This window comes from Sinocyclocheilus grahami, unplaced genomic scaffold (genome assembly GCF_001515645.1).
Source record: "Sinocyclocheilus grahami isolate Dianchi unplaced genomic scaffold, SAMN03320097.WGS_v1.1 scaffold356.1, whole genome shotgun sequence".
Taxonomy (NCBI): Eukaryota; Metazoa; Chordata; class Actinopteri; order Cypriniformes; family Cyprinidae; genus Sinocyclocheilus; species Sinocyclocheilus grahami.
In genome coordinates this window covers 1689337-1702337 of record NW_015505535.1, presented here as the reverse complement: position 1 = coordinate 1702337, position 13001 = coordinate 1689337, and the positions used below count along the sequence as shown (strand labels likewise).

Here is a 13001-nt window from a genome sequence, read left to right as displayed (position 1 = left end):
ATAATTACAGAGCACCCGTTACACACTGTGAATACTGTGATTCGTTTGATTATAAAATATACCATTTCATTCTCAATAGGCTTCCGTGGGTCTCCCTCCAATGGAAATTGCTGTGGGCTTTCAATATAAATGCAACACAAGAGATTAAACTCAGAAAATCTGCATAAACATTTATTTTCTTGTCTACTGCCCACCTTCGCCAAACATTTTAATAAAATCAATTGTTCCACCTTAACAGTTACAAGGTTTCCCTACCATGCCAAATGAGTCAATATAACAATCAATCTAGTGTTTAAATGACATTTTCTTTAGAGAAAAACATAAAGGGTACCTGTATGAAGCCTCCTCAGTCTCTGTTTTTTCCTTGTCAAAGGGAAGTAAACAGGTCCTAGTATGAGAAAAATGAGAAAACACATCAGTGGTGCAGATTACTATTCCACAGGTATGAATGCCAAGGAGTGAGACTCACATAAAAGAGAAATCAGAAGTATAGTTTCACAAACAAATAAATAATACAAAACTTTGTATGAAAAATACAGGTGCTTTCTGGACAGTTTTAGATCACAATTTCTTACCTCAAACAGAATTCCCAACCAGAATAATTGATTCTATGGCAAATCGAAACGAAAACTGAATGTCTAAATCATTCATTCAAGCACTCAGTTGCTGATCTCACAAACATAAAATGGTGCGTGTTTTCACATTAATCAGGGAACATTTGTAAGACTCCAGCAGTTTGACACAATGTAAGCCTACAACACAGTCGGCCTAGCAACAAGACAAACACAGCAACAATATTACATTAATATTAGCCCACTAAAGTATACTGAGGTGATTTCAATATAATCAATAACTGGTCTGATATCCATGGAAGACAGTGAATATTAACCAATCAGAAACGTGTTTCTAAATGAATATTTGATGGATGGATGGATAGTATTTTGTCATATTAATCTAGGAAAGTCTATGACAGCTACTCCTGCAGTTTTGACACAAGGCATGCTGAGATGAGCCAAACTCCATCTTGTATTAAAACTGCAAGATATAAATTATAAATGCTGCAATTCTTGGTTTGAAAATGGCGCTGGACTTGCAAAGGCCAGACAGATAATTAATCTTCCATTCGTTATGCCTGGAGGACAGATAAGGGGTCTTTTTGTATTGTCCCATATTACACTTTAGTTGTTAAAACTAACTCCAAGGAGAGAAAATCCAACTCATAGCTTCAGCTGTCTCTCGGTGATAAAGCTACAGCGGTTTTTGCACAAACAGACGCTGAATAAATGTTTTCCTTCTTCAATAATGAAAATGTCTCAGAGGTCTCAGAGACAGGTGAACCTCAAGTAAACATGCTGAACATATTGAGCACGCGGTGACACGATTTCTAACCGATCTAATCAGTCATATTTCCGCAGTTGTATTCGTTAGCTTATGACTTTGTCATTTTGTGCGTGTGCCGCAGATGATAGACGAGTATAGCTAAACGCATTTTCATCCCTGTGGTCTACTCCCCATCGAAAATTAAGTCTATTTTGAACGCGCGCACGTTCACAGCTGTGGTTGGCCATGAAACAGCCAAAACCGATTGAGTGCTGAATTGGACTGACAGTTGAAAGAAAAAATCCGGTTTTAGTGAAGAATCTAGGCACACATCACGCCTTTCTCAGTTCAAAGTGGACCCCTGGTGGTCGAATCTTTTTCCACGACCATGAAAAGACTCCTTAGTGTCTTTACTTGCATGATATGTCCCAGCTTGTTCATACGATATAGAGCTGATTTTTCATTTGTGATTCAAACGTGTAACAATCCAAATAAGTTAGTTACCAGATACTAAATCAACCTGTCATTAACCAAGGGGAGGCTCTGTTTTTTTGGTTTAAGATCAAATACGTGACCCGAGGAGGTGTGTATTACCTGGAGAAAGGTGTTCGCATTCCCGCTCAATGACTGGCTCAAGATCATTGGACTTCTTCTACTATGTAAATGCCACAAAACCTTCCATTAAAGTTGTCCTAAAACCAAAATGCGTTCTTTTCTTAGAACAACTTTGATGAACTTTTTATATATATATATATATATATAATCAATACCTGGTCTGCTTTTCATGGACAACGGTGAATTTTATAGTGAATTTTGGTGAAGTGATTGTTTTTAAACCAACATTTAAGATATATAGCCAGAATAGAGACTAATTTACTGCCACATGGTGTAGTTGCGTCATATACCAGTAGGGCAGGGTAGGGGCCATGCTAACCAGCTAAACCTTGACCCCTTGGTGCCACATAATATTTCACATCGAGGCCAAACATGTGGCTTCAGCTGTCAAACTGATCTATCAATAATAACACACTTAGTCAAGTTGTAGCTGTAATTAAGATTAAGCTAAAACATAGTTGGACTTCTCAGCTTTCCGATCATATGGTTTGTTAATGGGTTTCAGAGGTCTTGTGAAGTCTAATTATATTCAAATTGACATGTTCTTACCTGGAGGGTCCTGTAAGGTCCTTCATCAGTTCCAGTAAATGGATATTAAGAATTAGTCTTCATTAAAAACAAAAAACAGACAGCTCTTATGACCATTAAACACAGCTAATTAATGTTAATGCCCTAAACATAAGGAGACCTTGAAGACTTTTCCCTCAGGCCGTTAATTTAGGAGGGTCAGGAAGTTATTCATAATGAAACAGCTGCATCAAATTGAAAAGACGAAGACAAAAAGATGAATATTTTACTGCTATTACTAATACAAGCCGTTTTGTCTCTCTCTTAAAGGAGAGCAACACTGTAATTGAGAATGAATGCCTCCTGATAGACCACTTTGTTCTCATAGGGCAACCTCTTAATTTTGTATTAAAATATAGGACAAAGTATCATTAGCTATGACAACATTATTTCTCTCTTGAAAAATGATGAAAAAACAACAACAACAAATGCAAATGTAATGCTTAGAGCTGATGTTATTTCTGAAATTTCCTGAAATTTAGTGAAAGGCATATTTGATCACAGGCAATGATTCAAATAACCTTGATATTGGGGTGGTTCATCGCTGCATTTAATTCATTTTCAAATTCAGTGTGACTAAGTTGGTGTCAGTTTCTTCCTCAAAGCCTCTCTGTCTGATGACGAGGTGGGAAATAAACTGGGGTGACACTGCTGAACACAGCTTTTTATTAGTTGTGAGGTGTTATGTGTGATTATATGCTTTTTAAAAAACTATTGTGCACACCAGTTTTCTGAAACACCTCAGTTGTGACGATTTCATCCGCACCAATATTCTGGGCTGCATGACTAAAATTAAAAGATTTTCTTTGTGTATATAAAACTGGTCTAAATTACACACTATTGTCACATATATATATATATTACAGAAACAGAGTAATATTCTACAGTTTTCTATTTTAATACATTTTAAAATACCATTTATGCCTGTGATGGCAAATCTAAATTTTCAGCATTACTCCAGTCTTCAATGTCACACGATCCTTTAGAAATCATTCTGATGCTAATTCAATGCTCAAGAAACATTTATTATTATTATCAACAGTTGTGCTGCTTAATATTTTTGTGGAAACTGCCATACATTTTTCAGGATTCTATAAATAGAATGTTTAAAATAACGGCATGTATATCAAATAGAAATCTTTTGTAACATTATAAATGTATTTTACTGTCACTTAGATTATTTAATGTGTCCTTGCAGAATAAAAGCATTTTTAAATGAATAAAATAGCTGACTGACCCCAATAAAAAAAATAGCTGACTGACCCCAAACTTTTGTACTGTAGTGCGTATATAGTATTTAGAAAGGGCTGTGTGTGCAGGTGGATCGAATTGCAGAATGGTTTTAAATGACTCCCTGAAACAGTTCACAAGAAGTGATTCGCTAGAATTATTCGGACTTTCCAGAGCTACTGATTCAACAGCAGCTTGTCAAATGTTACCACAGCGACGGGGCTTCACCCGAAGAGGGCGTGTCGCTGGGGGCGGGGCTTGCTGCCCAACTCTCCAGCCTGAATTCACACTCTCTCCACTGCTCGTCCAGATTTCACCTGTGAACTACGCACAGAGCAACCGGCTGATCTTTTCAACACACTCAACCAGAGAGTTCCCTTGATACAATCAAGTTAACAGTTATCCTCTGTTGAAAATTTATTCGGACTGTATAAAAGAGAGCCGGGGTTTTCTATAAGGATGCAATCGGTTGTCTGCCTTTTCGGTGCCTTCATAGCAGCCGCTGTGTTTCATCCAGGTATGTCATTGAATTTACAATGAAAATTTTGTAATCTCACTCTCCCATTCTTTCATGTAACATCGCTGGCGTATTCCGAGAATGTTGTTGAAGAGGTTCGTTCCTATAGTGATCATTCCACTGTTTTACTTCCTTACATCAATGAACATCAACAAGTTTTTATTATAGCCTTTGCCGTAGTTCGTTGGCAATCATTGCCAGGTCATGTGTTGCACTTTTCATTTCTCCCACGTTAAGAACAAGAGGTCAACTCTCCACCTGACGAAGACTAAGCCATCTGTGCCCGCCTCGGACATTCACATTCATTCATTTTATCACCAGCAGTAGGGGACTGCGATAAATCTTTCGATTGTAAAGGATTCTCAGTACAGAAAAGTGAATAGGAAGTGTTTCAACTTTTAGTGTGGACGGGTGACTTGACTTACGACGTAATGTTGTTGATACTACGCGTTTCTGTGTCGGTTCAGCCGCATCACACGCAGAAACATATAGCAGTGACATAACACCTGCGCGTGTTTCTGAAATCCCATCATAGATCTATTGCATGCGTCAGTCCCAAATAGAAACTAAACGCGGACCTTAAAGGGACAGTTAAGCTAAATAATAATAATAATAAAGTCATGTCATCCTTTACTCACTCGCATGCAACCTGCGTGGCTTTTTTTTCTTACGAAGAACACAAACGGAACTTTTTTTTTAAATACCCTGATCTTCTGAAGTCATACAATAGGTTTGTGTGAGATACAAACGGAAAACACACAGTGTGCCCGGAATTGAGTCAGTGAGAAATGATTAGTTTGACCGATGAGCGAATCATTCAGATATGATTTTGTGAACTGAATCATCAAATTCACAATGCTATTGTATGACGCCGATGACTAGAAATCTTTTGAACTACATGTATGACACTTTTATTGTGATTTGCGTTATCTTTTGAGCTTGATCGCTCACGTCCCCATTCATTCTAATAGCATGGGTAAAAAAAACGAACAGGGTATTCTTCATTCACCCTTTGTTTTTCGCAAATGAAAGAAAGTCACACGGGTTTGAGGTGAAGTGATATTAGATACAGACTGTAATTTTGGGATGAACTAGGCTATCCCTTTAATAAGCGATTGCATTATTTTGTGTTCAGGCATGGCTGTTGTCTAGCGTGCACAATTTATGTCAAGTTAATCAGTGATTAAAGTCTATGGGAGTTTGAGACGCGCGCGAACACCGCTGCCCAGCTTAAATCTTTTTGAGCGCGTGAGTGCGCTATGTGTGTGTGCGCATACTGGGAAAGAGAGAGAGAGAGAGTGAGCGAGCGAGCGTGTGCATGCTCTCGAGAGGTTGCGGAGGTGGAGGGCGGTGTTACAAATTCAGCCATTTGACTGGTGTATGGTTTTATCAGTGTCACATGCTCGTTTGCTCATCAACATTTATTTGAGATGTCTTTATTCGTCTTCATAGATCGGCTTAATCTATGTTAAGGCGGTAAAGTGATTGACAACTTTGAGGTGGCAGTTGCTGTAATTCTGCTCATCATTCTTTTTGAAATGTTTTTTTTTCTTGAATAATGGCCCACTAAAGATACGTGCTATCTATCTATCTATCTATCTATCTATCTATCTATCTATCTATCTATCTATCTATCTATCTTTTTCAATTTCAAAAGAAATACAGTCAATATTTCCTGTGGTGTGGCACACTATACTACATCTCAGACTATTTTTAAAATCATTTTCCACATATAATTGCTCACATTAATTGCAAGACCACGCGTTAATTGAGATGATTATTATTTGTTGCTTTACAAAATCATTTGTCACACTGCAGGACCATTTAAAATTAAACTAATTGTTATTTAAAATGGCAAAATGGTATTTAAAAATTGTAGGGGAAAAGGTGCCTATTACAAGACCTGAGGTGTACAATTTCCCTTATAAAGCCCTTATGCAAATCAAATTTAAGCTAGAATGTTGTTGATAATAAAATAAATTGACATGTTGTTTGTCATCTACCCATATACTGTCTAAAAATACTTTTTACTATTTTAGGTATGAAACTGTGTGCCATGTACATAATGGGAATTTTTTTTAATCAAATTAAATGTGTTCAGCATAAAATTAGGGAAGCTCTGTCACACAGCAGGAAAATGCTCATCAAGTGATATTTTCCAAAAATAACGCTTGTTTGTCAGCCTGTTTGCAGAACTTCATTTAATTGTATTGTACGACAAAGAATATGTTGTTGATTATAAATGCACTGGAAATTCTTTGGAAAATACAATTTGAGTTCAGGCTATTGTTGTGGGATTCTGTCTGATCTGACGGGGCGATTGGTATGGTTCATGCTCTTGCTTGAGGAACCCATACCATCCTTCAATATTTCCTAGTGTAGTTTCTAAGTGACAGAACATGACGTCATTACTTACCCTGAGATGTAAGACATGTTAGTATAGGCCTGTTTCCCCCACACAGACGTTGCTGTAAGCTATGTGGGCAGTTTCAAGAGAGAGTTCAGAGTTCTCCCCCACCACAAACAAACACACACACACACACACACACATAACCCATAGCCTTTACTCAAAGGGTATTTGCTGTTATGACCCTCTGGCTCTTTTTGGTTGTGTGTTGGAAAGGTCAGCTTCTCTGTAGTGCCGTCAGCAGGAGACTGATCACCTGTATGCAAACAGGTAAAGCATCTCTGCCATCTTAGCTAGCTTAGTGGTTGGAACGTGATGTATTTTATAGCAAAAACCTGCTCTGTGCCGCTTCCTGAATACATTTAATTTGTCGATCATTAAATAACCTGGCTGATGAAACATTTCCTTATTCTGATTATGAAGAATTGTTCCTCTCATTCTGAAAGCTGCATGATTAAAGGACTGATGAATGTGGACTGGATTTAGAATGCTAGAAAAGGTTTCAGAAATCACAGTAATATTTTAAATACAATTTTTTTTTGGAGATTCCTTTTCTGTTGGGTTAAGTTAGGGTTACTGAAACCACAGCTGCATTTTCCGTTTGCATATCAGTGACGTCACTCTGAATGACATATGACCAGTGAGGACGAACTGAAATGCTCGATGAACCAGAAAGCAGGCCTTTGTTTAGCACGAGAGATGAAAAAACCCAATAAGATTAAGACCGACACTAAACCGCATCTCCACCAGGAAATCCCACATCTGATCATTTAAGCATTCAAGTGAAATATTCATGTCACCGTGGCCTGATGGGGGAATATTTTGTCATTGTTTATTGGCAGGCAAGCGCTCGAGCTGATTAACGTCAGTTCCACTTAGATATCAAACAGGAAAACGCATGTAGTGAAAAGAAAAGTCTAATTCATATTTGCATATTCATTTAGTTTAAGCCTAACTATGGAACTGCTTTCAGGAAGAGCCAATAGGAGCATATGGTAAAAGCTAATTTTACAGCTTTGGGGCTTTGTTCGTCTCAAATGGTGGGAAGAGAGTTTACCGCTTGCGTTTATGACACGCACATGGGGCGTTTTGATCGGAGACTTTTTAAGCCATACGTTTTGAGGTCGATATTTCCCCCCAGAAAAGGATTTACATACATCAGGGTGCTTGTTCACGTGTAGTGGTTAATGGTGGTCTGGAGGATATTATTTCATCAATGTCAAATGTTTGTCCTGGCATTTAGATCCATCTACAAAAGGTTGCAAGTTGTAGCGGCCCTTAGCCTGTCTCCCTCCCGCCAAATCACATTCTGTCAAATATCCATCTGAGGCTTTGAGTGCTTCAATTCAGGCTGACATTCAAAGCTACACAACCTTTCTGGCAGCCATGGAGACACACGATAACCGGATTCCCATTCTGGGTCCGTCGCTTTGATGCCATCTGTGATGTGCAGATTGCATTTCTCCATGTGTGAGGAGACGTTCCTGCCTGCCACTCTCACCTCTTTGAGTGACGCTTTGAACCCAAAAGGGCATGACAGAGGAAGGCAAAAAAAAAAGTCCCCTCTCTTAAATCTGTTCCGGGTAGAGTGAGAGAGGCGGATGGAAAGAAGGTTAGAGTACCCATGAGCTCCATGGGTTAGGGACAGGATCTCCCAGAGCTGTCAGGGTGAATGAGAAAGCACTGATGTTGGTTAAATCTATTAAAGGTAATGTGGGGTGAACCGTGAGCTTGATGGGTGGCGGCCCTATTCAGAGACGCTCGGCACAAACAATGCGAGCGGAAGAGACAGTCCAAATTCTCAACATTTAGAGCTTTAATTGCTCTTTCCGTAGGTTCACAATGTGCCTATTTGTTTGAAAGCATTTCTCTTTCAGATTTGAGCATAAGGTTGTGCCATTTAGACTTGAATTGAGAATGCCATGTAAATTCCAGTTGCAGTTTGAATTTAACCCTTAAATGCATGAATGTTTCGCCAATCATTACTACATATTTGGGTCTTTAGCGACCCGGACCTATATATCCAGCACGGATGGATCTCTAACTGCTGCAATAGCAAAAAACTCTCTTGATATTTTAAGAACAATTACAGAAGAATAAAATAAAGCATATTTTGTTACCTTTTGAAACATAAAAGGGTTCAATTTGAGCAGATGATTTTACCATCGCTGTCATCGTCAGAGCGCACTTCCACAGTACATTCAACATCTGCCTCACATTTACAATCTCAACCATATTCTCAAAACTATCGTTTTCAATGACTTCATATTCAATATTTTGATCATTGGCAGCTTGCTTATTCATCACATCCAGCATCAAATGGCAGTGACATTTATATTTCATTGCGTATAGTAATTGCTCTGCACTAAAGCCATCCAAACCACTTCAATTTTTGCTGATGATATTCGTTTGTTTTATGCCTGCGGTAATGAGTGAAACGTCACATCATCATTGTGTATCAAACAGTGCCACCTTGAGGAAAAAAGATGCATTGCACATATTGAGTCATCAGATATGTAAATATTGTTGCGCAGGAAAAAAATACTTACACGTTTACATACCTCGGGTTTCTAGTGACCCTATACACTTTTTACAAAAAATTAATCAGAAAACAGGCATTCTTTTATATTTTACTATTTTTTTCTTGTTATATTGTTTATAATGAATAGATTGAGGAATACTAAGAAAGTTGATGTCTAACTTTTGCATTTTTTTAGATGTTTAAGCCTTTATTTTGGGTACGTTTCACTACTTACTGTAAAATTAAGAGATTCATGTTTAGACTTTTGCAGATTATAACCTAGAACTTGGATGTGGGAAATTACATTAGATACAAAAGATAGTTTTAGCAGCATAGCACAGATGCTACAGAACACAGTTAGCTGACTAGCTGTATAAGATTGTGTGCTACGCCAATATATTACTTCACAGGCATTACTGGCTTGTACTTTTAAATCCATAATATTATAAATTGTCAGTTTATTGCTGGTCTGTGGTTTTACACTGCTGTAATTTTTAAAGATTTCATGTTATTGTAAGGTGAGCTTAACCCTTAAATGCGTGAATGTTTCGCCAATCATTGTTACATATTCAGGTCTTTAGCGACGCGGACCTATATATCCAGCACGGATGGATCTCTGACTGCTGCAATAGCAAAGAAACTCTTGATATTTTAAGAGCAATTACAGAAGAATAAAATAAAGCATATTTTGTTACCTTTTGAAACATAAAAGGGTTCAATTTGAGCAGATGATTTTACCATCGCTGTCATCGTCAGAGCGCACTTCCACAGTACATTCAACATCTGCCTCACATTTACAATCTCAACCATATTCTCAAAACTATCGTTTTCAATGACTTCATATTCAATATTTTGATCATTGGCAGCTTGCTTATTCATCACATCCAGCATCAAATGGCAGTGACATTTATATTTCATTGCGTATAGTAATTGCTCTGCACTAAAGCCATCCAAACCACTTCACTTCAATTTTTGCTAATGATATTCGTTTGTTTTATGCCTGCGGTAATGAGTGAAACGTCACATCATCATTGTGTATCAAACAGTGCCACCTTGAGGAAAAAAGATGCATTGCACATATTGAGTCATCAGATATGTAAATATTGTTGCGCAGGAAAAAAATACTTACACGTTTACATACCTCGGGTTTCTAGTGACCCTATACACTTTTTACAAAAAATTAATCAGAAAACAGGCATTCTTTTATATTTTACTATTTTTTTCTTGTTATATTGTTTATAATGAATAGATTGAGGAATACTAAGAAAGTTGATGTCTAACTTTTAAAAAATGAAGGCGGGAGAGGGTAGAGAATGATGTCCCAGGTCGCTAAAGACCCGAGGTATGCATTTAAGAGTTAAATAAAATAAAGTGGAATTAAAATAAATGGAAATTCACATAATTGTAATTTTAAACTTTGTTTTTCTAGTAGTTTACCCCCCCCCCCAAAAAAACATGTTGTTTCAAACCTGTATACTTTTCTCTTTCAACTGGGTCTAATGTTGTTTTGGACCCCAGTGACTTTTATTAAATCATTCTTCAAAATATCTTCTTTTATGTTAAACAGAAGAAAGAAAGTCATACAGGTTTGTATCATCATGAGTATGGTAAATGATGACAGTTTGAATTTTTGAGTGAATTATCATTTTAACTAGAAAAGCATATATTTTTTATAAAATTACTAGGGTAATTATTAAATTGCAACTTCAGAAATTCATCACAGGTAAATTCCTATTTTTGTCATTCCAATTAGGGCTGCACGATAAATCGCATGCGATATTTAATGCGCATCTTGTCAGTAAAGCCGTTTCTGTAATCAGCGGTAAATCTCCATCAAGTGTGTGCTTTCACATGAAGCAGAATTTACTACACAGAGCCGTTGTTCACTGACAAGTTGCGCAAAACCACGATCATGTATGAATGTCATGGAGATTTACCGCTGATTACAGAAGCGGCTTTACTGACAAGATGCGCATTAAATATCGCATGCGATTTATTGTGCAGCCCTAATTCCAATTCAGCATCCTTTGCAGTGTGGCATGGTGACACAGTAACTCAAATATGAACTCAAACATGGTTTGAGCCAAAAAAAAAAAAAAGAAGAGGCATTTATTTGCTCATGGGTGAAGGAATTTCTTAAACTGACCATTCGCCCAAAAATTCTGTCATGATTTAAGGCTGTAATACACTACACTACACTACCGACTTCATAAATAGTCACAAATGAAAACTGGGCATCATACATTAAACAACTGAGGATCATACTACAGACTTTAAAGTTGTTCTGATCACAATAAACTCACACAGAAACATGTGCATTGTTGCTAGGAAACACGTGACAAATGAAAACAACATGTTCTAAAATCAGCTAAGAATATCAAACATCCATGACAATTGAAGTCTCATAGTCTATAGCGGTCTGTGACAATCATACACTATTCGATTTTGTAGGAGTATCATTAAGGATTGCCAAACAAAAGGGTTCCCGAAGATGCATGGCATATAAAATCAATTTATTATTCCCTTTTCGAATTTCCAAAACGGCTTTGCCGCATGACTTTACATGCCATAGTCGGATAGCACTGGATTTTTGACAGGTTAAACATTCAGTAAACCTCATGGTGAAAATGATTAGGACAGCTCCTGAGAGGCAGGGGAAGAAGCATCCTCTCATGCGATAAATTAGTTCCAGCTCTCGCAGGCTGGAGGAGCTCCCTCAGAGCTCAATGTTGTTTTAGTCTGCACCGTTCTAATGCGATTTTAAAAGGTTGAAAGTTGGAGTAGAGGTAAATAGTTGATTATGTACACACAACCGGTGCAACATCTGCTTCGGTTCACATCGGGGAGAAAAGAAGCTTGATTTTTTTTCCCCCTTCCTGAACCTGTTTCAGCACATCGAGAACGGTGGCCTAAGGGGCTTTTGTGACGCCTCCCAAAATTCCTGTCTTCGTGAGCGGGTCTTTATCTCCCTTCACATGCAAATTTAATGGTTGAGGGAGTTTTTAAAAAAAACTTCTGCACCGACATCACACATTTCCCCTGTTTTGCTGCTGCTTTTGTGATAGGAGTACCGCAGAGAGCAGGATGAAGCAACAGTCCAAGTTAAAAATGGAGCCAAAACAAAATTCACTGTTGTGCATGGGTCTCCAAGCAGCACATAGCAGTGGCGTCACTGAATGAATTTATGTTTTTGAACAAAACAGTGAACTATTTGATTAGTCACTTACATGCGTTTTGAAATGAATTGGTGTTTTTGAACAAAACAGATGACTGAATGACTCAATCAGTGATTCAATTCAAGTCACTTGAACATACTGTCACATTGTAACCTGCAGAAAAGGTCTCACAAAATTCTCACAACTAATGCACAGACTACCAGAATATGAAGTTTTGCATTATTACACAAATTGCATTAACAGCCATTTTGTCACATAATTTGCATTAAAAGTTTTCATTGATTTCAATGAATAATTCATTTAAAATCATTCCTAAAGACTGTCGCTAGTTGTGACCTACTGGTATATCGATGTAACCTACAGAAAAGATCACAAAACATTCTCACAACTAATGCACAGACTAACAGTATATGTAGTTTTGGGTCCTGCCTAAAATATTTAGACATTTAAAGATCTCTTTGTCACGTAATTTGCATTAACAGTTATTCTTTGATTGATTCAATGAATGATTCAATTAAAATCATTCATAAAGACTATCGCTAGTTGTGATATATTGGCGTATGGATGTAACTTGCAAGGTCACTTAAAAAAATCAGTATATGAAGTTTTGCATCCTGCCTAAAATATTTAGACTTATAAAGCTTTCTT

General features: G+C 37.5%; 1 protein-coding gene across 2 annotated transcripts in view; it reads left to right on the top strand.

The window, feature by feature from the left end:
• Positions 1-4046: 4046 nt before the first annotated feature.
• The window catches only part of alcama (activated leukocyte cell adhesion molecule a), a 79391-nt gene continuing 70436 nt past the window's right edge, over positions 4047-13001 (top strand). For both annotated transcript variants that reach the window (XM_016229735.1, XM_016229734.1), the window contains exon 1: positions 4047-4249. In XM_016229735.1, coding sequence (XP_016085221.1) covers positions 4192-4249 — 58 coding nt within the window. In that variant the 5' untranslated portion in view covers positions 4047-4191. The remainder of the gene's footprint in view (positions 4250-13001) is intronic.